This window comes from Mesoplodon bidens (assembly GCF_964165515.1).
Source record: "Mesoplodon bidens genome assembly, chromosome: 1".
In the NCBI taxonomy this organism is placed as follows: Eukaryota; Metazoa; Chordata; class Mammalia; order Artiodactyla; family Ziphiidae; genus Mesoplodon; species Mesoplodon bidens.
The window spans coordinates 221,821,295-221,848,764 of NC_138176.1; the positions used below are offsets into that span (position 1 = coordinate 221,821,295).

The 27,470-nt window shown below is 36.4% G+C and overlaps 1 protein-coding gene across 1 annotated transcript in view; it reads right to left on the bottom strand.

Annotated features, from left to right (window-relative positions):
• The window catches only part of TTC29 (tetratricopeptide repeat domain 29), a gene marked incomplete at its 3' end in the record, with an annotated part of 266,131 nt that overhangs the window by 101,808 nt on the left and 136,853 nt on the right, over positions 1 to 27,470 (bottom strand). Inside the window, exons 10-11 of the mRNA XM_081217036.1 lie at positions 18,594 to 18,717; positions 4,762 to 4,990 (exon numbers count right to left, since the gene is read on the bottom strand). Coding sequence (XP_081073162.1) covers positions 4,762 to 4,990; positions 18,594 to 18,717 — 353 coding nt within the window. The remainder of the gene's footprint in view (positions 1 to 4,761; positions 4,991 to 18,593; positions 18,718 to 27,470) is intronic.

Here is a 27,470-nt window from a genome sequence, read left to right on the forward strand (position 1 = left end):
TGTACTAGAGGAGTGCTATCACGTTTAGGAGGGCAGAGACATCCACAAACTAAAGTGCATGAAGAAGAGATAATGATGATCAGAGAACCAGACATGTACAGGAATTGGAGGCCCCAGGAATAGTGGGGAAAAAGTAGGGGCTGAGGAAATGCTGAGGGGAAGTATGACATAGGGTTGAAAACAGGCAAATGAATGGAAAGTCTGCAGATAAAATGGTTAACTAGGTTTAGCAACCTCAACAGTGTCAACCAACCAGGGAAAAGTTAAATTGCATGTGACATCAGATAGCTAGAAACTCCTTTATTATAAACTCTAGCAAAAGGATCAAGTAATACATCTGGCATTTTGGCATTTATACAGCTGTTTGATATATTTTAGTGATGATGATGAGGATGATAATAATAATAATAATAATTACCTCTTGTGGAAACCCTCAGAAACCAGTGTTTATGGGGGAAAAACAACAAATAAAATGCTCATGAAGCTCTAGATTGTATTCTTAAGGACTACAAAATATCTTACTTGTTTAGAAAATGCTCTTACTGAGGAATTGTGGTTGGTTCCAGAGGAATCATATCAATGACCTATTTCAAACCTCAGATAACAGGCTAAAGAGACTTGAAGTGAAATCAATTGCCAAAATTCATGGAGCTAATTAGTCTTCAATAGGGTATTATAACCAGGGTCATCAGACTCCTGAGTAACAGTCTCTCTCAATTACACCAAGCTGCCAGTAGGGTGAGCTTTGATTCATCCACAATTTTCACGAGAATCTTCTTTTTTATATGTCATGTTTTTGAACACATTATTAGAGACGGGTTTGCTCTGTGACGATAGGATGATATAAAACCTGCTTGCTGACTTTTTGGCTAGTTCCGTAACATTTCCCTCATTGTTATTGTTATTTAACAAACAGAAGTAGCGATCAAAGTATAATAGAATGTGAGACTCACTTGTGAATGTGGTTTTTTCACATTCTTTAAAATGGTTAAATTCATGAATGAAAAATACAAGAAAAGGATAGGGTAGGAAAACGTGGCTTGACATTAAACCAAGGAACACACATCAAGCCAACACAAACCAAGGATGAGAGACAAATTCATGCTCTTTATTGTTTTCCTTTAAGAATATTAAATGATTCATAAAACTAGGATGATAGTTTTGGCACTCAAGGAAATCTTTACATGCTTTTTGGTAGAAAACAGTAAGTGTCTTTACTGACTAGCCAATGTGTTCATCTTAATAGTTCTGGTAAGGAAAATAAACTATATTCTGGAGAAATCAGCAGAAATTCATAGACCCTTAAGCCTTCCAGAGCCAACCAATTTCTGTTGCTTCGGGCTTGAAAAATTTTATTGAACTGTAATAAAATTTGAATTCCTTCTAAATTCCTTAATTTGGAGGCAAATCTATACTTATTTTACTATTGGAAGGCAAAGGAAGAGTATGAAAACATTCCAGCCATATCTAAACGTATCAGAAGAGTATCAAGGTTCCTATATTTGCTGTGTTCCCTCTGAAAGATACAAAGATGAGAGGTGATTGCTGGTGAATCACTGTTCTATTTTATCTAGAGACCTGAGTGCTCTCACTGCTCTATTCCCTTAGGGGGTCATGTTCCTCTGCTTAAAAGAATATTGCCTGCTCTGTGAGCTAATGATTTGTTTGGAGGTTGGAAGTCTCACAGGTGAAGATAACTGCACAGCTTTTATAATGTATCTTTCAAATCTTTGATCTGTTTTTTTCTGAATACCTGGGACCCCTCAATAGCAAGATTAAAGATGCCTCTTCAGAGAAGAAAGGTAAAATTTGAAAAGCTAAAAGTTCCTCAGATTTCCAAATAAAATTTCTGTATTTCTTCATTTTGTCAACATCATACTTGCTGTTGTCCTGCATTCATGTGATAATTGGATGGTAATCAAAATACAGTGTTAGATCATTCGTTTGTGGGGTTTTTCCCCATATTTTTCAAGGAGGCAGGGAACTACAAATCTTGTTTCAAAAAGTGGTTATTGCCAACTAGCCTATGGCAAGGACATACATACTCATTTGATTCTATTTAATTTGACACATATTTACTTAGTACCTAGTAGGTGTCAGACATTGTGCCTTCTTTTGTAGGGAATACCAAGAATCAGGACTTGTTTTCAAGAGATTCATACTGTATTGGGCAGACAAGGCAATTACAGAAATGGCCATGATAGGATGCAGAATATAACAAATGAAAAATGCTTGCAGAGAAATGAATGACATTCAATATGGGAAGAGAGAGAAGAAATAATAGTCAAGTGAGAGGGGGTGAGGGAAGATTTCAGCATTTGAGAAGGACCTTGCGAGGTGGGTGAGATTTCCCTGGAGGGGACTGGAGCTGGAAGTAAGGTGATAATAGTGTATGTTGCATGTGTGTGTGTGTGTGTGTGTGTGTGTGTGTGTGTGTGTTGTCGGGGGAGGGAGGTGGTCAAAAAAGGTTGAGAAGCTTGTGTTTAACTTGTGGACTGTAGCGAGTCCATGAAGATTTTTAAGCAGAGCAAAGATAGAATAATACGAGTTGTGGTTTAAGAAATATTTTTGAAGCATTTTAAAATTTTAGTGTAAAATTTAACTTTTTAGTGTATTTTTAGGTAAAACTATGTCTGTGTAAACAACAAGTGTTTGATAGTGTCCTACAGGTCTTATTTCCACACAGAATACCTATCACTTAAAATGTTGACTGAACTAACTTCTCATTTATATTTGAATCTGAAAGATTATTATTTTCACTCTTATAATGACGTAGCTCATCCACGCATAGATTTCTATTCTTGGTCAAATGAATCAGTAAGGGGGTGTACTTTTAGAGCATTCTGGCGAATTTAATCTTCTCCACCACATGAACAGCTGAATTTTTACTGTCTGAGTAATATTTTTCTTAATTTATATTTTATTTAGGTAGCATTGGTTTATACATTATATAAGTTGCATGTATACAACACTATATTTCTACTTCTGTATACTTCACAGTGTGCTCACCACCAAAAATTTAGTTTTCATCTGTCACCATACAGTTGCTCCCATTCACCCATTTTGCCCTCCCAATTTTCCCCTGTGGTAACCCCTACTCTGTTCTCTGTATCTATGTGTTTGTTTTTGTTCGTTGGTTTGCTCATTTATTTTGTTTTTTTGTTTGTTTTTTATATGTCTGAATAATATTTTGAAGTGCACTTTTCGTTTCCTCCTAAGCCCTTTAGAGCACAACATGCCCTTACAAAATATGGGGAGATAAAACGTAACAAGAATAGAAAAATAAATAACTTCATAGAGTAAAGCAAAGCAAAGCAAAATAGATTTTTAAAAAGCCAAAAAACAGGATTGCAATAAATGGCTCTTATCAGAAGCTAGTTTTGAGGAATATTTTTTTCATGATTATCATTATGATGATTAGGGTTTATCCCAGATAAATCTGAAAATGTGAGTAGTTCAACGTATTCTCCACCAAACCATTTATCAAAGCAAGTAATCTAATAGATGGATCATACTTCCTCTGCTTTAGCTCCTGGGCAGAAAAAGTGAGAGCCTAAAGGGAAGATAACGCAAAACTACAGAACAAATGCCCAAATATATGACAAGACAACATCCTGAATAAGCAAAGCATTATCTGAAAGTAGTTAGTCAATAGTCAACTATAAATATTTCTTGAGCACTGAGCACACTGGAATTCAACAATCCCTCTATTTCTGAAGACTTCATCTTTCTTTCTCTTATTATGCATCTATTAGGAATGAGACCTTTCCTTATTTTCTAACTAGAGGACAGAGAGTGGTGGAGTGGTATTCTACTGATGTAAAAGAGCCAGTAAAATTTCTTTGTGCCAAATTTACTATTATTTACTATTTATTCTGTGGAGGAAATAAACACCAAAACAAATTATTGTTTCATCTAAATGACCTAAGGGGGGAAAAAAAAGAGTTCCAAATAGTAGATGCCCAGCAATTCCACTCCTGAGTATATAGACAAAAAAAACCCTCCACTAATTCAAAAACATGCTTGCACCCCAATGTTCATATTAGTATTATTTACAATTGCCAAGGTATGGAAACAACCTAAGTGTCCATCAACAGAAGATGTGCCATTCACACACACACACACACACACACACACACACACAATGGAATACTACTCAGCCATAAAAAAGAATGAAGTTCTTAACTGGAGACTAGAGCCCAGTCAAGTTGATACATAAAACTGACCCTTACATCCCCCCTCTAGTTATTTGTTTTTAATTGACTATTTTGACTAATTATCACAAGAAAAGTATGTAGGAAAAAAAGTAGAATTAAGAGAAATTACTATCAAATATTTTCTCAATTAACATTCACACCTGAATTGAGAAAAAATAGGAAAACTTACTATCATCAGAAAAGTAAGGGTATAATACTAACTAGCATCTATGAACACTTGCTCTTGTCCATAAGGTACGACACTGAACATTTTTTAAAACATAAACCTATTTCATATTCCTTACAGCTGATCAGTACCTACTGTTGAATATTTAAGATAACTGAAAAAATGGTGATTTATCAAGTTGAATAAATCTATCACTATTATATGCCTCCCTTAAACATTGAAGGTACGACACAGCACAAAATTGCATCCAACATTAACATAGTAATGAATAAATAAAAATAAAATTGCCAGTGGTCGAATAAACCTTTGCAATGAAAATGACTTAGCCATTAAGAATGGTACAAAGATCTAAATTGTTTTCAGAAACCAAGGCCTTACCAATAGTCGGATCAGGTGCAATGTCACTTCTATTCTCCTTCCATGACAGCAGGTAGTCAAGGCTGGTGAGATCTGCAGATTCTATACAACTATTAATGGTCAGCATCATCTGATGAGCTTTTGCTACTCCATAATGAACTTTTGTCTCATCCATCAGAGGTATGTTCGTTAACTCTGCTGTTGTGTCAAAAGCTTGCTGAAAGTATTCAGAAGCTTTGTTGTAGTATCCCTAAAAATGTAAGAGAAATAATTTTTTTCTTAATTTTAATTTACCATCCCACATGTCTGCCCACCTTGGCATGTGCCACACTAATCCTCCAACAGTTTTAGCAGTTCATCTTCAAGAAGAAAGAGATGGCAAGCAGGGCCTCTATTAGAATAAGTTTCCTTTTAAAAGCTGTGATTACTAACCATGCAATATCTTGAAGTTCATTCACCAAGAAAGGTGTATCTACCAGGTTGAACTGTATGAAACAATTTTTTTTTGGATTAAAAATGGTCAAATTTTAGCATTTTGCTTCCTAATATAAGGAAGAAAAAAGAAGTTTGGGAAAGAGTGAACTGATTCACATTGATTTGGATGGAATTTTCTTACTTGTTGCATTGGATTTACCATACAAAATCTTTTTAACCAGCTTTTGTTTTCAGTCACAGCAAGAGATCATTCTAGCCAACCCATTTAATCAGTGGTGAGTGAAAATGCATGTATATTCCTGCTCTTCCATTATTACTTGTGTTTTCCCGTGTGCACATGTCATTCTTGACTAAGAATGTGGAAGACAAGATTTTGAAATAACATGATCTTGACAACAGCACTAGCATAACTCAAAAGATCATTTAAATGTTTATCTTATCCAAGTCCCTTGCAACATTTTAACTTGCAAAAACTCAAGGTTTCCTCCCCTTCTCGTCCTTCCTTCTTTCCTTCCTTCCTCCCTCCCTTCTCTCTCTCCCTCTCTCTTCCTTTCTCTCTTTCTTTCTTTCTTTCTTCTTTCTCATTCTCATCTCTCCTTTTAAAAGTTATTGTCAACAAATAAATAACATTTACCTAACTCTTATGAAGTGTCAAGGACAGTGGTAAATACTTCATATGTATTATGTCATTAGCTTTCATAGGTCACCGTATGAGGAAATATTATTCTTATTTTACAAATAATGAAATTGAGCCTCAGAGAAAAGACTATCTTCTGCCACCTCCCCAAGTCTTCTAAAAATCCTCCTTAAAAACTTTTCCTCAAAAGGGGATATTATTTTTAGGATTAAGCTATACTTGTAAAGACTCTAGGGAAGAAAAACTTCCTTTCTTCACTGATTTATAACCCTGGGGAGTCCATCCTCTTCCCTTTCCTCCCCTCTCCTTTCTTTCTCTCTCTCATATGCACAAAAACATGTATGCACACTCTTGAAGAGAAATGTTTTACTATGAGCTTTCAAGTCATTTTTCTCACAATGTTTTATGATGGAACTGGAAATGAAAAAACACCATAGAAACAGCTTTATACCATATGCCAGTACAGGTAAAATGCATGCTCAACAACCAACATCTCTGTGCAATCATAGAGTCCAAAGAGCAGAAAAACTGATTGAATAAAGAGGCTGCTGGCAAGGTGAGGAGGGGGAGGAGTAGGGCTTATGTGACAGTTATGTTACATACATGAGCAGCACATGTAACACTGCTATATACCCACAGGGACAATTTAGGTGAACCATTCAAATGGCTCACTCCAATTAAAATTTCTAAGTTAAACAGACTTCCTCTATATTACATCAATAACAATTTTTGTTTGTTGACATGAACAATTCTTTCTCTTATTTCAAAGCATAGAACAGTATTTATATGAGACTAAGATCACTTAAGAAAATATAAAAGTATATCAAAGATATTTGTATGTCAATGAAATAAATTATATGATTGAGAAATAATATCAATATTGAAGACAATAAAACTAGTTAAAATTATAGATTGCCCTGTTAGATATCAAAGAGATGGGACAAAATAGATGAAAATATAAGACTAGACCAAACGTTTCTATTTTTAAAAACAGAGAAGTATAAATATCTAATTATTGTTCTAGCTATAATCCTGAGCTTTAGGCTGTTCATTGCTTTAGTGAGAGTCTCAATTAGGAGGATTAGGGACCATAAATACATGGACATATATTTGAATTTCCAGAATTATTTTGATATATTATTATTTTGGAACAAACTCATTCATCCAATGAATAACTACTATTTACCAGGCCTATGCCAGGCAGTAGAGATTCAGCAGTGAACAAAGTTTAAGGTCAAGTAGGTGAGCTTGCTGCTAGTGGAAGTAGTCATCTGCCTGTAACTTTTATTAGATCTTTTTTAACAAATGCTTTTCCCCCCTGAATACTTCTATTGTTATAATAGATAATTAGGCATTATAATTAGGTAATTATTCTTCCCTCAAATTGTGCCTAGTGTTCAATCTTGAGACACACACATACCTGTCATAAAACTGGTATCAAGCTAGATTTTTCTAGTTTAAGGCACCCTTAAGAAATATAACATTAGTTCTTCTCAGATGCAAGAATTTTTATACATACCTTTTTAGAACAAGGTTTCATTAATGTGCACTGTATTTCCAGATTTTTCATTCTTAAAGAGTTTCTATTGAAATTTAATCTCTTCTCTAAAGGTTCTGTCCAACTTTCCACAGTTCCTGTTATCAGTGAATCCCTATGCTGTTATAAAATTCAGAAGATTCTAGTAATTAATCCTGGCAATCTTAAATATGAGTTTGGGAATACAGAAGTGAATTTATAGAAGTGAATTTATACACTTCATAAGTGCATCTTATTGGAAGAGAAGACTTCATTTAATGTTATAAATATCACTAATAAGCATTAGGTGGACAATTTCAGGACAAGATCTTGACATTATAGATGTTGAAACAAAACTTGCATTATTACACTATAACATAGAATTTTCATGCATTATTGTGATTCTTATTAGATCCTTCTTAGTGTCTGAATTGTCACTGTCCAATGAGCAAGCTCAAAATAAATGGGCATTTTCTCAGTACTAAGGAAGAATCTTTTCTTACACAATTTCCTTACTGTATTAGTGTTGGAACTTCCATTGTTTTAACTATATGATTATGCTCTGCTCTTAATAGAGAATAAAAGATCCCATGAAGGGTCTATACCTAGTTATTTTCCCTAAAATATTCTCACTTAACCCCTTTACATTAATGATATATTTTCAATTAAAAACCAATCACATCAGGAGGGTGAGATGGGTGGCCCATCTTCCATGATTACATAGTAAAAGGTAAACTAATTAGGATGTTTTTAAGATGTGTTAACTTAAATTATAATAACACTATAATAATTAGAGAAAACTGTATTTTTCTACATACAGGTTTATATTATAATTGTGGTCCTATAACAATATTATTTCTTGGAAATTACTGTTAAGAATACAACTAGAATACATTGCATGAATAATATGAAGCCAGAAAAGGTATGATAAGGGCAGTTGGTAGAGGTCCTTAAAAGGTAGACTGACAAATATCAGTAATATTAGATTTGCTTTTAAAGATTCAGGGCAAGTTTTCAAAATGCCAAAATATTGGACAAAAATGAAACAGAAGTTTGGAATTTCAAAAGTGAGAGACTACTACTCTCAACTGGTATAAAATTGGTTACAAATTTATGGATTGATTCAATGAACTTGCATATTTTTGTTCACCAACTCTGCCAGATTCTCTTCTAGAAATTGGAATGAAATTAAAAAAAAAAGCAGATCTGGTCTCTTTTCTCATTAAGCTTCCATTCTAGACACATTCAACAACAAGAAGGAAAATATCACAAATGAGAAAACTACGAGACAAGTGCTGCATGGAAAATTAAAGTAGTATTAAAGAGTGAGTTGGTGGCTACTTTTGATTGGGTTGACTCAAGGAAGACTTTTCTGAAGTTGTAGCATTTAGCTGAGCTCTGAATGACAAGAAGCCAGCAATGTGAAGTTCAGATTGGGGAGTGGTCCACGCAAAGTATTCCAGCTAAAGCAAATGTCCTCAGGCAGAAATCAGCTCAGCATGTTTGAAGAACTCCACAAAAGTCCCTTTGGCTCTGGTGGACAGCATAAGGAGAGTAGAAGGCAATAAAGTCAGAGACTGGGAGTGGGGGAGGTAATGCATCTCATATAGATTGTTTCAAGTCAGGGTGAGGATTTATATTTATGTCCTCAGAAGACTGAAGCAATGGAAATATTTTAAGCCAAGAAATAACATGATTTTATTTACATTTTGAAAGGATTACTTGGGCTTCTGTGTGGAGACTGGATTGGATGGAGGAGAAATGGGAAAATGGGTTCAGAGCTTATTGCAATAGTACAAGTGAGAAAACATAGTGTCATAACCAGATGTGGTGATAGTAGCAGAGATAGAGAGAAGAAGTGGGTGGATTTGAGATGCGTTTTGGTGGCATGAAGGTCAGGGTTTGCTACTGGATTGGATATGGAGCAGGAGGGGAAAGATGAATCAAGAATATCCAGATTATTGGCTTGAGCAATCGAGTTGATGGATAATGGTACCATTTATTAAGATGTGGAAGCCTGGGGAGAAGTAGGTCAAGGAGGGAGGAATCACATTAAACTTGAGACGTCTATTAGAAGACATCCAGGGAGAGATGCTAGGGAGGCAGCTGGCTTCACAAGTCTGGAGTCCCAAGGAGAGATCAGGGTTGGAGATATAAATCTGAGAGTCATCAGTGTATGGATGGTATTTAAACCATGGGCCTGTATGAGGTCAGATAAGGAGAGCTCACAGATTGAGAAAAGAAAGTTGCCTATGAAACGCCTGAATGGTATTCTATCCTGGTTGAATATTAAGAAGGGAGAGAAATAGAATTTAGGGAAAAGCTGATGAGTTGAGTTCAGTTTTTAATAGGTTACATTTGAAGAGATCTAAGTGAAGATGTCAAATAGGCAGTGAGAATGAGTCTGCAATGGAGGAGAGAGATCTGAGTTTGAGATATTAAGAAGGTAAGTGCTATTGTGTACCCAATATATGCTAGGAACTCTATTAGGTACTATGTACATGTTCTAAAATTTCTAATCCTTATATAACCAGTCTTCAAGATATCTTGTTATTGACATTTGAAAAATGAGGAAACTGAGGATCAAAGAATTAACTCGCTCAAGGTCACAGTTAATAAACAGCTGAGTGTAGATTCAAAGTCAGGTGGGCAAAACTTGGTGTAGTTCTTTGTCCTGCTACAGTTTCCTTCAAGGGAAAACTTAATAGATAGTGTGTGGTGCAAATAGTTTGTGAAACTGTTTGGGTGTAAAATTGGAACAAAGGCATTTGATACAATTAGGAAACATTCATAAGCAACTGACTAGCAGACATGAAATAACTCTTTGTCAATGCTTTCTTAGGAAATGGCTTTGTAGAACTAGGAGGAAATTTAGGATGTCATCAAGGCTATCACTTTGTCTCAAAATTACAAGGAGAAAAAGATAACTATCACTTAGCTCTAATCCACTTAGCTATACATTTTCAAATTATACTCTTATAGTAATGATATAACAACTCAGAGTCAGCCTGAGAAGTCATCAGTAGATTTTCTGACTTGAGAAAATACCCGCAAAGAATCACAGTAATGCACAAAAATTGAATGTAACGTTAACAAGTTTTGTATCAAACAAAGCTTTCTCTTGAAGTCTATGATGTCATAAAATTATTATAGTATTATGTTCTTAATACTATACTATTTATCAGTGACTGTTTATTACATTAAGATGTAAGCAACCATGAAGGTATATGAATCAACTTGTACATTTGGAGGCATGCATATTTGAAGAGAGCATGAATACTTGGAATCCTACAAATTTTATACTAGAATAAGGATAAGCTGGTAAAAAAAATTAACTTTTGGTAGTTGCCACAGGCTTTGGATATTACTCATGTCTCTAGCTTTAGATATTAAACTCTTCTTCAAGAATTACTAATCAGAGAATAAAATACATACTGTTAAGATAAAAACTCTTGGTAAAAAAAAATTAAGAAAATGCAAGTATAAAAATATTACCCCTCAGAAATGTTTTTTGTTTTTATCTTCCTTATGCTTTCTGTAATTGGGAAAATACAGGCTAATACTTGATGTCCACATTATACTAAAAAACTGAGGTCTGGATATTGTTTGGTGGTAAGGTAAAACAATTTGTGCATTTTGCACTTCTCTTTTGAAGAACAATCCTTTTAAAAGGTAGGACTCAAATATTTACTAGAAATGTCAATTCTGCCACTATAGGATAAGCTTGTCCATTAGACTGTAAGCCTTACAAGGGCATAAGCCTTGTCTCTCTCTCTTTTTTTTTTACCACTGTATCCTGTAAAGCAAACAAAAGGAAATACAAAATCAACAAGACAGGAGTCACCAGAGGCAAAGGGCAGATCACAGAGATGGGGGTGGCAGAAGGAGCAACCAGCAGAGAGAAAAATGTGGGGGTGAAAGACTGGGGGGGCACAAAGAAAGAGGGACAACAACTCAGGGGAGACCAGAGGGAGAAGGAGAGGACAACCGAGAGGGAGAGAGAGGTTCTAGAAAGACAGGGGCAGGAGAGAAGAGAGCAAGCGGGGTGAGGGAGGAAGAGAGAAGAAAGAGGGTGACAGTCAAGACAAAAGGGGGTTTCTGATTGTGAGTGAGAGGTGAGGGGAGGGAGGAGGCCAATGAGCCAGGGTGAGCAAGAGAGAGGGGTGTAAAAAGAGATGCCCTGTTTGAAACCATGCTTCCCATAGAAGGAACTGAAGATAGTAATTTTATTCATTCAAATTAATTTCAAGCTCTTATTTCCTTTAAAAAAAAAAGCTTAAATAGGGACAGTCATCGACAGGAAGACACTGGAAGTCACCAAAAAAGATACCCCACATCCAAAGACAAAGGAGAAGCAACAATGAGACTGTACGAGGGGCACAATCACAGTAAAATCAAATCCCATAACTGCTGGGTGGTGACTCACAGACTGGAGAACACTTATACCACAGAAGTCCACCCACTGGAGTGAAGATTCTGAGCCCTGCATCAGGCTTCCCAACCTGGGGGTCCAGCAATGGGAGGAGGAATTCCTAGAGAATCAGACTTTGAAGCCTAGTGGGATTTGATTGCAGGACTTCAACAGGACTGGGGGAAACAAGAGACTCCACTCTTGGAGGGCATGCACAAAGTAGTGTGTGCATCGGGACCCAGGAGAAGGAGCAGTGAGCCCAGGGGAAACGGAACCAGACCTACTTGCTAGTGTTGGAGGGTCTCCTGCAGAGGCGGGGGTTGGCTGTGGCTCACCGTGGGGACAAGGACACTGGCAGCAGAATTTCTGGGAAGTACTCCTTGCCATGAGCCCTCCCAGAGTCTGTCATTAGCCCCACCAAACAGCCCAGGTAGGCTCCAGTGTTGGGTTGCCTCAGGCCAAACAACCAACAGAAAGGGAACCCAGCCTCACCCATCAGCAGGCAAGTGGATTAAAGTTTTACTGAGCTCTGCCCACCAAAGCAACAGCCAGCTCTACCCACCACCAGTCATTCCTATCAGAAAACTTACACAAGCCTCTTAGATAGCCTCATCCACCAGAGGGCAGACAGCAGAAGCAAGAAGAACTACAATCCTGCAGCCTGTGGAATGAAAGCCACATTCACAGATAGACAAGATGAAAAGGCAGAGGGCTATGTACCAGATGAAGGAACAAGATAAAACCCCAAGAAAGCAACTAAATGAAGGGGAGATAGGCAACCTTCCAGAAACAGAATTCAGAATAATGATAGTAAAGATGATCCAGGACCTCAGAAAAAGAATGGAGGCAAAGATCAAGAAGATGCAAGAAATGTTTAATGAAGACCTAAAAGAATTAAACAACAAACAAACAGAGATGAACAATACAATAACTGAAATGAAAACTACACTAGATGGAATCAATAGCAGAATAACTGAGGCAGAAGAACGGATAAGTGACCTGGAAGACAGAATGGTGGAGTTCACTGCTGCAGAACAGAATAAAGAAAAAAGAATGAAAAGAAATGAGACAGCCTAAGAGTCTTCTGGGACAACATTAAATGCAATAACATTTGCATTATAGGGGTCCCAGAAGGAGAAGAGACAGAGAAAGGACCAGAGAATATATCTGAAGAAATTATAGTTGAAAATTTCCCTAATATGGGAAAGGAAATAGCCACCCAAGTCTAGGAAGTGCAGCGAGTCCCACACGGGACAAACCCAAGGAGAAACACACCGAGACACATAGTAATCAAACTGGCAAAAAATAAGACAAAGAAAAATTATTGAAAGCAGCAAGGGAAAAATGACAAATAACATACAAGGGAACTCCCATAAGGTTAACAGCTGATTTCTCAACAGAAACTCTACAAGCCAGAAGGGAGTGGCCTGATATACTTAAAGTGATGAAAGGGAAGAACCTACAACGAAGATTACTCTACCCCGCAAGGATCTCATTCAGATTCAATGGAGAAACCAAAAGCTTTACAGACAAGCAAAACCTAAGAGAATTCAGCACCACCAGACCAGCTCTACAACAAATGCTAAAAGAACTTCTCTAAGTGGGAAACACAAGAGGAGAAAAGGACCTACAAGGCCAAACCCAAAACAATTAAGAAAATGGTCATAGGAACATACATATCGATAATTACCTTAAACATGAATGGATTAAATGCTCCAACCAAAAGACACAGGCTTGCTGAATGGATACAAAAACAAGACCCATACATATGCTGTCTACAAGAGACCCATTTCAGACCTAGGGATACATACAGACTGAAAGTGAGGGGATGGAAAAAGATATTCCATGCAAATGGAAATCAAAAGAAAGCTGGAGTAGCAATTCTCATATCAGATAAAATAGACTTTAAAATAAAGCATGTTATAAGAGACAAGGAAGGACACTACATAATGATCAAGTGATCAATACAAGAAGAAGATATAACAATTATAAATATATATGCACCCAACAGAGGAGCACTTCAATACATGAGGCAACTGATAACAGCTATAAAAGAGGAAATCAACAGTGACACAATAATAGTGGGGGACTTTAACACCTCACTTACACCAATGGAAAGATCATCCAAAATGAAAATAAATAAGGAAACAGAAGCTTTAAATGACACAATAGACCAGAAAGATTTGATATTTATAGGACATTCCATCCAAAAACAGCAGATTACACTTTCTTCTCAAGTGCGCATGGAACATTCTCCAGGATAGATCACATTTTGGGTTACAAATCAAGCCTCAGTAAATTTAAGAAAATTGAAATCATATCAAGCATATTTTCTGACCACAACACTATGAGATTAGAAATGCATTACCGGGAAAAAAACGTAAAAAACAAAAACACACGGAGGCTAAACAATACGATACTAAATAACCAAGAGATCACTGAAGAAATCAAAGAGGAAATCAAAAAATACCTAGAGACAAATGACAATGAAAATACATCAATCCAAAACCTATGGGATGCAGCAAAAGCAGTTCTAAGATGGAAGTTTATAGCTATACAAACCTACCTCAAGAAACAAGAAAAATCTCAAATAAATAATCTAACCTTACACCTAAAGAAACTAGAGAAAGAAGAACAAACAAAACCAAAAGTTAGCAGAAGGAAAGAAATCATAAAGTTCAGAGCAGAAATAAATGAAATAGAAACAAGAAAACAATAGCAAAGATCCATAAAACTGAAAGCAGGTTCTTTAAGAAGATGAACAAAATTGATAAACCATTAGCCAGACTCATCAAGAAAAAGAGAGAGAGGACTCAAATCAATAAAATTAAAAATGAAAAAGGAGAAGTTACAACAGACACCGCAGAGATACAAAGCATCCTAAGAGAATACTACAAGCAACTCTATGCCAACAAAATGGACAAACTGGAAGAAATGGACAAATTCTTAGAAAGGTATAACCTTCCAAGGCTGAACCAGGAAGAAATAGTAAATATGAACAGACCAATCACAAGTAATGAAATTGAAACTGTGATTAAAAATGTTCCAACAAACAAAAGTCCAGGACCAGATGGCTTCACAGGTGAATTCTATCAAACATTTAGAGAAGAGCTAACACCCATCCTTCTCAAACTGTTCCAAAAAAATTGCAGAGGAAGGAACACTCCCAATCTCATTCTATGAGGCCACCATCACCCTGATACCAAAACCAGACAAAGATACTACAAAAAAAGAAAATTACCAACCAATATCACTGATGAATATAGATGCAAAAATCCTCAACAAAATACTAGCAAACAGAATCCAACAACAAATTAAGAGGAACATACACCATGATCAAGTGGGATTTATCCCAGGGATGCAAAGATTCTTCAATATATGCAAATCAATCAATGTGATACACCATATTAACAAATTGAAGAATAAAAACCATATGATAATGTCAATAGATGCAGATAAAGCTTTTGACAAAATTCAACACCCATTTATGATAAAAACTCTCCAGAAAGTGGGCATAGAGGGAACCTACCTCAACATAATAAAGGCCATATATGACAAACTCACAGCAAACATCATTCTCAGTGGTGAAAACCTGAAAGCATTTCCTCTAAGATCAGGAACAAGACAAGGATATCCACTCTCACCACTATTATCCAACATAGTTTGGAAGTCCTAGACACAGCAATCAGAGAAGAAAAAGAAATAAAAGGAATACAAACTGGAAAAGAAGAAGTAAAACTGTCATTGTTTGCAGATGACATGCTACTGTACATAGAGAATCCTAAAGACGCCATCAGAAAACTACTAGAGCTAATCAATGAATTTGGTAAAGTTGCAAGATACAAAATTAATGCACAGAAATCTCTTGCATTCCTATACACTAATACATAATAACACTAATGATGAAAAAACTGAAAGAGAAATTAATGAAACACTCCCATTTACCATTGCAACCAAAAGTATAAAATACCTAGGAATAAACCTACCTAGGGAGACAAATGACCTGTATGCAGAAAACTATAAGAAAAAAATTAAAGGTGATACCAACAGATGGAGAGATATACCATATTCTTGGATTGGAAGAATCAATATTGTGAAAATGACTATACTATCCAAAGCAATCTACAGATTCACTGCAATCCCTATCAAACTACCAATGGCATTTTTTATGGAACTAGAACAAAAAATCTTAAAATATGTATGGATAAACAAAAGACCCCAAATAGCCAAAGCAGTCTTGAGGGAAAAAAAACGGAGCTGGAGGAATCAGACTCCCTGGCTTCAGACTATACTACAGAGCTATAGTAATCAAGACAATATGGTACTGGCACAGAAACAGGAACATAGATCAATGGAACAACATAGAAAGCCCAGAGATAAGCCCACGTGCCTATGGTCAACTAATCTATGACAAAGGAGGCAAGGATATACAATGGAGAAAAGACCGTCTCTTCAATAAGTGGTGCTGGGAAAACTAGACAGCTACATGTAAAAGAATGAAATTAGAATACTCCCTAACACCATACACAAAAGTAAAGTCAAAATGGATTTGAGACCTAAATGTAAGATTGGACTCTATAAAACTCTTAGAGGAAAACATAGGAAGAACATTCTTTGACATAAATCACAGCAAGATCTTTTTTGATCCACCTGCTAGAGTAATGGAAATAAAAACAAAAATAAACAAATGGGACCTAATGAAACTTCAAAGTTTTTGCACAACAGAGGAAACCATAAACAAGACAAAAAGGCAACCCTCAGAATGGGAGAAAATATTTGCAAATGAATCAATGGACAAAGGATTAATCTCTAAAATTTATAAACAGCTCATGCAGCTCAATACTAAAGAAACAAACAACCCAATCCAAAAATGGGCAGAAGACCTAAATAGACATTTCTCCAAAGAAGACATACAGATGGCCAAGAAGCACATGAAATGCTGCTCAACATCACTAATTATTAGAGGAATGCAAATCAAAACTACAGTGAGGTATCACCTCACACCAGTTAGAATGGGCATCATCAGAAAATCTACAAACAACAAATGCTCGAGAGCATGTGGAGAAAAGGGAACCCTCTTGCACTGTTGGTGGGAATGTAAATTGATACAGCCACTATGGAGAACAGTATGGAGGTTCCTTAAAAAACTAAAAATAGAATTACCATATGATCCAGCAATCCCACTACTAGGCATATATATACCCAGAGAAAACCATAATTCAAAAAGACACATGCACCCCAATATTCATTGCAGCACTATTTACAATAGCCAGGTCATGGAAGCAACCTAAATGCCCATCACAGACGAATGGATAAAGATGTGGTACATATATACAATGAAATATTATTCAGCCATAAAAAGGAACAAAATTGAGTCATTTGTTGAGACATAGATGGATCTAGAGACTGTCATACAGAGTGAAGTAAGTCAGAAAGAGAAAAACAAATATCGTATATTAATGCATGTATGTGGAACCTAGAAAAATGGTACAGATGAACCAGTTTGCAGGGCAGAAGTTGAGACACAGATGTAGAGAACAAACGTATGGACACCAAGAGAGGAAAGCTGTGGGGGGCTGGGGATGGTGGTGTGCTGAATTTGGCGATTGGGATTGACATGTATACACTGATGTGTATAAAATTGATGACAAATAAGAACCTGCTGTATAAAAAAAAATTCAAAAAAAAGCCTAAATAATTCTGAAATAATCAAAATCAATTATATGGTAAATAAAGGACTATAGTGGTTCAGGGTATGAGTTTGAATACCACTGCTGCCTGGAAGCTTGGAGACCTGGCGTAGGTTACTCAAATCCTCTGAGCCTCGGGAAAAGGGGAATTGTGTGGTATCACATAAGGATATGGAGATTAAGAATGGCTGTACCACTTTATATAGATGGCACTTGCTTCCCCTGCCAGGTACTGTTCTAAGTGCCTTCCATATATTAAGTCAACATTCACAGCAACCTTATGAGGTGAGAAAATTGAAGTGCTTAGAAGGTAAGTAGCTTGTCTCAGGTCACAGATCTTATTAGGGAAAAAACTGGGCTTTTAATCCAGTATGGTCTCAGAGTTAGTACTTTTCATTACTATATACACAGTCTCTCAAAAAGATTAAGACAAGGTGTATCAACACAGTGTGAGAATGTCACTACCCTCAAAAATGATAGATCCTACTCTTGATCAAAACTGCAATTATAACTGGAGAAACAAACCTTTTTCATACTGCTTCTAAAGGAGAATCTGTGTAATAGAAGATAAAGTCAAGAGAAAATAAACCAGAAGTCCATTATGATGAATGCATTGCATGAGTAATAGCCCCTGAATGAGATACTTTTATTTTAGACTTTTTCCTCTTCTTTCTCTTTTCTTTCACATAGCCAACCTGTTGCTAGATTTCCATATTTCCTTCAGAATCACTCTTGGGATTTTCCATTCTTCACCTTAAGGACCTGACAGAGGCATCACAGCTGGACTAATAAAACAAGAATTTGGAGCAAGAAAGGTGAATATTAGTGCCAGCAGATAAGAGCCAACGTTATAACGAAGTTTCTTTGAATTGACATATTTTAATTGCTCTTCAAATCCCAGATCACTTGACTCTGCCTTGGCTGTGCAGATAGGAATCAGCATTAGCAGATTGTGGTGACTGGGCTAAGATGGCGGTCAGGTCCTGGGAAAGGAAGAAGTAAGAGGTATTTTTCTTCCCAGTCACTGCCTTGTGCGTTGACTAAGTCCTGCAGTCCTGGGGCCATTCTGTACAACATGCTATGCGAAGGTGAGGATCAAATAAAAACAGAAGTTTAAAATTCTGCAAATTTCTCCCGTATAAGCAAGAAACACACTATACTCACTTTTTCATTGTAGATGTCTCCAAGCATTGTACTTGCTCTCACAAAATCTAGGCTTTGAAAATTTTTTCTTGCAATTTTCACAACTTTTTTCAAGTATTTCACTGCTTCTGCCATCTGTCCTTGGCTAGAAAAAATAAAATAAGAAACTACTGGAGTGTCAATTCATTTAATATCACAGTAAAGAGAAGATTTTTTGTGTGTCTTTACTTTAGAAAGTGTAAGACAGTTATCAGGATAATGAAATGTAAAGTGTATATTTTAAAAATATGTGGCTTGCCTTTGACAGAGTATACAGTGAGTTAGAACTTAAGCCTTTAAACTCTTATGCATTGCTGGTAGGATTGTAAAATAGTGCAGCTGCTTGGAAAAACAACTTGTCAGTTCTTCAAAAAGTATAATATACAGTTACCATATGACCCAAGAATTCCACTCCTATGTATATACCCAAGAGGAATGAAAACACATGTCCACACAAACACTTGGACATGAATGTTCATATCAATGCTATAATAATAGGTAAGAAGTGGAAACAACCCAAATGTCTATCAATTGACTGGGAAGCAAAATGTGCTGTATTCCTACAGTGGAACATTATTCAGCCACAAAAAGGAATGCAGTAGTGATACATACTACGACATGGATAAAACTTGAAAATATGCAAAGTGAAAGATGCCAGTTACACACAAAAAAAACACATATTGTATGATTCCATCTACATGAAATGTCCAGAACAGGCAAATCTATACAAACAGGAAGTAGGTTAGTAGTTACCAGAGGCCATGGGGGTGCGGGTGGGTAAATTGGGAGTGGCTGCTAATGGGTGTGTGTTTCTTTTTGAAGTGAAGAAAAGTATCTGAAATTAAATAGTGGTGATGGCTGCACAACTGTGTGAACATACTAAGAACTACTGAATTGTAGACTTTAAAAGGAGAAATGTATGGTATATAGATTATATCTCTGTAAAGCTGTTATTTTTTTGAAAAAATAAAGCCTCTAAAAAGGTTGAAAATTTCCACATTCCTTTGCAAATGAAAACAGTTCTTTGAGGGCAGTCATACGCTATCCATATAATACCTTCTGGAGGTATTAGAACAAATATGATGAAAATAGAGGATTCTGAAATCTCCTAACCAGGATTCAAGGAAGGAAAGATAAAGCCTGAAGATGGGCTTCCCTGGTGGCGTAGTGGTTAAGAATCTGCCTGCCAATGCAGGGGACACGGGTTCAATCCCTGGTCCGGGAAGATCCCACATGCTGCGGAGCAACTAAGCCCGTGCGCCACAACTACTGAGCCTGCACTCTAGAGCCTGCGAGCCTCAACTACTGAAGCCCGCATGCCTAGAGCCGGTGCTCTGCAACAAGAGAAGCCACCGCAATGAGAAGCCTGCACACCACAACGAAGAGTAGCTCCTGCTCAACGCAGCTAGAGAAAGCCTGCACAGAGCAACAAAGACCCAACTCAGCCAAAAATAAATAAATAAATAATTTTTTATAAAAAAGGCCTGAAGGTGGAAGGAGCCTGGCTCCTGGCACAAGAATCTGGCAAACGGCAAGAATTTACATAAACAAGAAATAAGACTTTATTGTCATACGTCACTGAGATTTTGGTGACTGTTAGCACAGCTCAAATAACCCAGAATGACTAAAACAAGTTTGGCTATTTTATTTTCTTTCATAAAGAATAGAGGGGTCAGTTAGATCATTATACTGTATGTCATTATACTGTAAAATTAGTGCTGTATGTCAATAACATCTCAATAAAACTGGAAGCAAAAATAATAAAGTACTTGTATCTAGAATACTGAACAAACAAATAAATAATACGTGGGGAGTATTGGCCAAAAAAAATAAGAGAGGCACATCATTTTAAAGATTTCAATGAATTATATTCAGAAACTTCTATTTGAATTTTGCTCTCATTTTACAAATCTGAGTCCCAAATACTCATTAGTTCCTCATGATCTGAATGCTACCCCAAAGATACACAAATCTTCATTTCATATGAGTAAGAACTAAACAGTAAAATAAGAAATGGAAAGAGTCTAAAAATTTCTCTAAAGGAGCTAATTATTTGAAAGCCTGTCTAAAGAGACGGGCTCTTTTCTACTAGGAGCCAGTTGTAGTGATGTCCTATGTGAAGAACACTTGGGGGGCTACAAGATTAAGAACCAAGGTGAAAAATCCTTGAGCAACCAAAGAGACAAACAGTAATTTTTGAAAACAGCTCCATCCAAGGTATCATAAGCTGTGACTGCCTTTTGCAGAGGTAGTTGAAGCCAAAGTCCCGCTCAAGGGACATTTGACTGCTGATTCAAAGACTGCTGATTCAGAGCCACAAAGAATTAAAACGTTACGGACAAAGCAAGAAGTGATTTCAAAATAATGGCTCCAAATTAAGCATGCTGAATAAATTCAATATCTGTTGAATGTCTGGCTTTTTTTTTTTTTTTGGTCAATCCCTAAAAAACAATGGTGAATCTAAGATGATATGCAATTCCATTATTAAATCATGTCAGAACTGTTGAAATTGTTTTATTAAAGTGACAAAATCCAAAATTTAGAGATTTTAAAATAACAAAAACCCCTGTAATTGTGTTCTTCAATGGAGCATAATAAAGGAAAAACTCTTACTCCTGAACATGTCTGAATCCCTAGAACGACCTCTCTTTGTTTTCATATGTCAGCAGTTCCCAGTGAGCATCTGTGCCATGACCCTTAATAAATCACAAGATGAAATTCTGAAAGGAAGAGGTTGTTTTACAATTAAGCTGATTCTTGCATGGGCATTTCTTTATGTTTATAGGGCAAGGATTTACTCATAGGAGCTCCAGATAGGATGATGTCAAATATGGCATATGGAGAAGTTTTGCTACAAATTTTTAAATTATTGCAACTATAGAAAAATTTAGCAACTCTAATACATACTTCACTGATTCTAAAACACCTACTTTCCCATATTTTAACATTTCTGAAATCGGGATCCCTTAGAACAGGTGGCATCTTATAATCTGTCAGACAGGGAGCAGTCAAGTCATAGCTGTTGCTGGATTTGTCCATGTTTCTGGTTATGACTTGCAATTGCAATGCCTTGATCTTTCTGTCAACAAATATTAAAGGATAATTTCAGAGAGAAATATGAGGAATGGTTGTTTTCTAAAAACCTTTCACTGAAATTCTGGAAGATAAGAAAGTACTGGCTTCAAGATTGGCAGACTGAGTGTCCATGACTTGGAAGAAATACTGGAGGGGGTACTGGGGCACTATTTTAAGAAAGGCTACATAGCACCAATGTTCTTGATGACACAAAAGATAATACGGATAAGGAAAAAAAGATAGTGACAATTCTGAGTTTAAAAATGATTCAGAAGAATTGGACTTTGAATGGAAAGATGTTTGAGGAGTATAATAACCTTACTTTGTCTATATTTTCTTTTTACATGAACTCTCAAGAGTCATAAAAAGTACCTATGTGTGAGTCTAAAATAGCTCTTTTATTAAGTATAAGATCAAAATTCTAAGCAATAGGAAAATATTATGTCACAGTTTAGTTAGAATATTTTTCTTCCTTGGGTATGTAGGGTGTGTAGTCCAATAAAAAAATGTTAGATTTGGTGAAATGTGAAAATAAAGCCACTCGTTCAGTATAATGGATTAGGTTAGTTCATGGTTAGTAAATTTTTGATTAAAATTTGCTAGGAAGTTTAAAATTCACATAAAATTTATATGTGTATACATGATATGACTAGGACATATGAGATTGAACAACTCTAAAACTGGTCTAATTACTTTATAGTTCTAATAAATTTCTATCTGTACTGACTCAATTTAATTTTATGAAAAAATTAACTTACCTAATTTTTTGTTTGTGTTTATGTCATATGTGTATAGCCATAAAGCAATCAAATATTCAACACTGTTCTGTTTGTATGCTGGGCATCAAAATATTAACAGTTCTAACCTTACACATTTATTTGTGAAATGGCCCTCATTTTCCTGGTTGCAGTTAAAATAGGAAAAGTTAACATTCACCCAAATCTCTGAGCAACTAGAACTCACCACAGAATCATTTTTTCCAAGAATATCTATAATCAATAATCAATGAGCATTACCATATGCAATAAATAGTTGGAAAAGCACTAAGAAGTAAGACAAAAGGTAATACTTGGTTTTTAGTGGTAAGAACTTGAGATTTGTCACACCAGAAATGGTCAGTATATGGAATAAATAAGTTCATGCAAAAACATTTTCATACATTTAGAATTTTCATAAAATAATCCCATGAATGGGGTGCATATGTTAGCAGCACTATTGGAAAATTAAATTTGTTTGGCTGTTTTACAAAATCAAATAAAATGAGCTGGGAAATTATACTTATAACCAAGGAAGAATTATCTAAGATTAGAACTCATATTTAACTTGGAAAGAATGTCAAACTGCCGTGAAACACTGACTGAAATGAAATATTTTGTCTAAGTGCTATTATTCTATAACCTGTATGGAAATAAACACAGTAGCTCTGAGGAAAAACTGCATATCATTAGTCCACAGTCTTTGATCTATACTAAGCACTTAAAATTAGTCTTTAAATGTCAAAAAAAGAGGGATGAATTGTATGGTTATTTAAAAGGATAAAACCTTTAAAAAGTTTCTATCCCCAGAGCTGGGTCTCTGGCAAGGACAGAGAAAGCGTATAGGCAGCCTTGTGACGAAGCGGACCGTGGAACAAATGTGCCGTGACAAAGCCACATGCGTGACACTGGGAGTGATTCACAGACAGGAAGGCTGTTCCAACAGCGAGAGGCCAGGGGCAGCTTCCTGCAGGAGCTGGGGAGGAGAGCAGCAGCCATGGGGGGGGGGTCTCCTTGGAGATATGATGCTTCTGCCCTCTCCAGGGGGCTGGAATGTCCCACCTGCCTGTTCCACAAAGGAATGGAAGTGAAAACAGGCAGCAGGTCCCTTTTGCCTATTAAACTAACATTAAAATGTATTTAGTGGAACTGCCTAGTGCTGGCAACAGTGTAATGAAATAGGCATTCTTGTATATCTCTGGAAGCATCTGGTAAACCAGCAAATGGGGATAATAATAATAAATAATAATAATAATGAATTGGAAAGTATCCGTTAACACACCTGAGGAGCTATGATAAAATTTTGTTTCATTGGGCTCTGGGATCAGACATGTGGAAATCTGTCCTAATGGATGTTGTTTTAAATAGAAGGGGAATGATATTCACCACTGCATTCGTCTGCAAACAAGTGGAATCAAAATAGATGTCAAAGAATGGTTATGTAAATTGATTCTAACAACGCAGTGGTTAGTGGCCTTTAAAATATTTGTTTCTGAAGAGATTCATCCACCTGCAAACAAAAATCTTAAGATATGTTAAGTTAAAAATCATGACTCAAGGGCTTCCCTGGTGGCGCAGTGGTTAAGAGTCCGCCTGCTGATGCAGGGGACACGGGTTCGTGTCCCGGTCTGGGAAGATCCCACATGCCGCAGAGCGGCTGGTAAGATCCCACATGCTGCAGAGCGGCTAGGCCCGTGAGCCATGGCGCTGAGCCTGTGCGTCCGGAGCCTGTGCTCCGCAAGGGGAGAGGCCACAACAGTGAGAGGCCCGCCTACCGCAAAAAAAAAAAAAAAAAAAATCATGACTCAAATTTTACTATGTATGTTTGCAAATATCTAATAAATAATAAACATTGGGGGAAAATACTGGAAGGAATTACAACAAAATAACAGTGCTGTCATTAACATGAAAAAAAAGAGTTAATAAAAGCTGAATGGTAGTTTGTTCTTCCAAGTGTCCCTCAGTGGTGAAAACTCAGGTATCCCTAAAATCACCTATACAAGTGGCAAAATGCTTAGAAAGACACCCAGGTTCTAGCAGAGTGCTTGGCATGTATTAGGCCTTCATATATTTCTGAATGAAGAAACTGTGGAAAATTTGAGAAGGGAAACACTTATATAGTACACATAAAAGTTAAGCTTCCAGGTAAGTCATTGGAGAACCTGTCATTGGATATTTGGAGACCATGACTGTAAACTCCTGTATCCTGGATATTTCAGTAACATCAAGAATATCTTTTTATTTCAGGAACATCTTTGAGAGACTATCAAACACCCTAGAATGTTCTCATGACTGGGGAATATGGTTCCTGCCCCTAAACAGTTTCACTGTTTGGGGAGATTAATTTATACATTCATATGTGGGATTAACTGTGATAAGTACTATGAACTGTCTGTAGTGCTTTGAAACCTGGAGCACATTCATTTGAATATCTTTGCAAGAGCAGGTCTAGTGTTTGTGGGGTAAATTTGGTCTTAAAAGGGAGCCAAAAGGATATGGAGCCAAATCTAGTGAATACAATGGGGATCTCAAAGCATCAATAGAAATTTGAAAAATTGTAATATGCATTGTGGGAGATATCTTTGAACTGCATAAAAGGTTTAGTGTGCTTATAGAGTCACAGGCTCTTTGCTCCACTCCATCTTTCTTCCTCTTCCACCCTTACCCAGGCCTTCAGCACAGGTTGGGGGTCACTTCTGTGAACCATCCATCTTTCTCCAAATGTTTCTCCCTGTCTAGTGCCTAACACTCCCAGCCAGTCTGTTATTCTCTCATTTTTCCTATAGCTCTCATTTTCTCAGTATCTTACTGACACTGAGGTCTCTGATTACCCAAAGTTGGCTGTTTGCAGGGTTCTGTCCAAGGCCTTTCTCTCCCCTCCATTAAATGGTTCTATGGGCAATTTCATATACTGCTGTGGTATGTCCTCATTCCTATATGCACATGCCTGGCACATCTGTATTTCTAGACCTGATTTCCCCCTGTACTTCACATCCATATTTCCAATTGTCCAGACATACAAGGCATGCAAAGGAAGACACTTCCCTCCAAGTGATGTCATCTAATGATGTGGATGATGGCATTTTGGGAATTAATCATCAGGAAACCCTTTCATAGTGTAGCGGTATAAAGTGTTCACAAGTAATTTAATGTATTTTGTTCTAAAAATGGGATTACCCAGAGAGATGATTTTCTATGTTTTCTAAATATGTCTCTAGATCCTTTTGGCTGTTTTCAAAGATTAAGCCCACCTCTCAATCAGTGATGTGTGGCTGTAGGAGCTATTCAAAAGGATAGGCGACAGCTCAGAAAGTATTTCAAAAGAGTTTGATTTTAAGCAGGTAGGGCAGGATTAGAGGTATAAACTTGCATAACCTCCCAAGATTTGATGAGAACAACATTCATTTTCATAGATAAGCTGTGGTATGTTTGTGAAAATAAATTAAATTGCTTTAAAATCACTATGTGTACTATGTTGGATATTAGAAAGATCTAAGCTTGAATTCCAGTTTGGCCTCTTAGATGAATAACTTTGATGACATCTGCACTCTTTCCCAGCTTGTTTCCTCATTTTTTTTTTGTTTCCTCATTTTAAAAATGGCCATAAGTTACTGTGAGATGAGAAACTACATATATGTATAACCTGGCACATAGTAACAATTCAATAAATGACAGCTAGTTATTACTATTACCTCTCAGTGAAATAAAAAGCTATCATATCCATAACTCTCTACTTGGTATTATCTGTCAGTAACTGATAGAAAGTCAATTTAGCTAAGCATTACTTTTTGAAAGTCTTCCATTATGCAATGAATTAAACACCATAATTTGAACACACATTCTGCAAGACAGGCACATAAAGCCTTGGTGTTTATTTTCTAGGGGGCACAGTCAAAGAACTAACACTTTTTGTTTACTTGAGTATCAGGTACTGCCAATACATTCTTTTTTCCTTTCTTATTGGTAAAAGAATGCTCTACATATCAGAAATGGAATGGAATTTTATATTCCCAAAGTTGTGAATACTGCTTTTTATGATTCTGTTCTCACCTTTTCATAACAATATTATGAATACTCTTCTTCCACACTTAGGCATTGTTCAATTCTCCAGAAAAATTATGAATTGTTTGAGGAATATTTCAAATGCAGACATGGAGTAAAATATCATGAGAGGTGCACTCATTAATTTAAAATTTGTTTTGTGGAACAACTAAAATGGTATTGAGAGAGCTTGAGAGTATAAAAAATTAGTAAATAAAATAGTTTATTTTACTTAGAATTTTAAGCAAACCTGCGGATTTCTAAGACTAAATTTATCATATTAGTGTTAACTCTCAAAGATCTTTCTTGTACTGTAATATTCAAGAAAAATTGATGAAATAAGAAAAAAGTAGAGACTGTGCATAGCATTTTAAAACTGTAGGGGAAGATTACTGTTTTTATTCAGTAAAAATGGATTCACTGAAGCTTATTTATGTTCATGTTTCTAAAAGCTGATCTATTTTTTAACACCTTATTTTAAATTTTTTTTAAATTTTTTAACATCTTTATTGGAGTATAATTGTTTTACAATGTTGTGTTAGTTTCTGCTGTATAACAAAGTGAATCAGCTATATGTATCCATATATCCCCATATCCCCTCCCTCTTGTGTCTCCCTCCCACCCTCCTTATCCCACCCCTCTAGGTGATCACAAAGCACCGAGCTTATCTCCCTGTGCAATGCAGCTGCTTCCCACTAGCTATCTACTTTGCATTTGGTAGTGTATATATGTCAATGTCACTCTCACTTCGTCCCAGCTTACCCTTCCCTGTCCCCATATCCTCAAGTCCATTCTCTACGTCTCTGTCTTTATTCCTGTCCTGTCCCTAGGTTCATCGGAACCATTTTGGGCTTTTTTTAGATTCCATATATATGTGTTATAAAAGCTGATTTTTTTTTTTTTTTTTTGCGGTACACGGGCCTCTCACTGTTGTGGCCTCTCCCCTTGCGGAGCACAGGCTCCGGACGTGCAGGCTCAGCGGCCATGG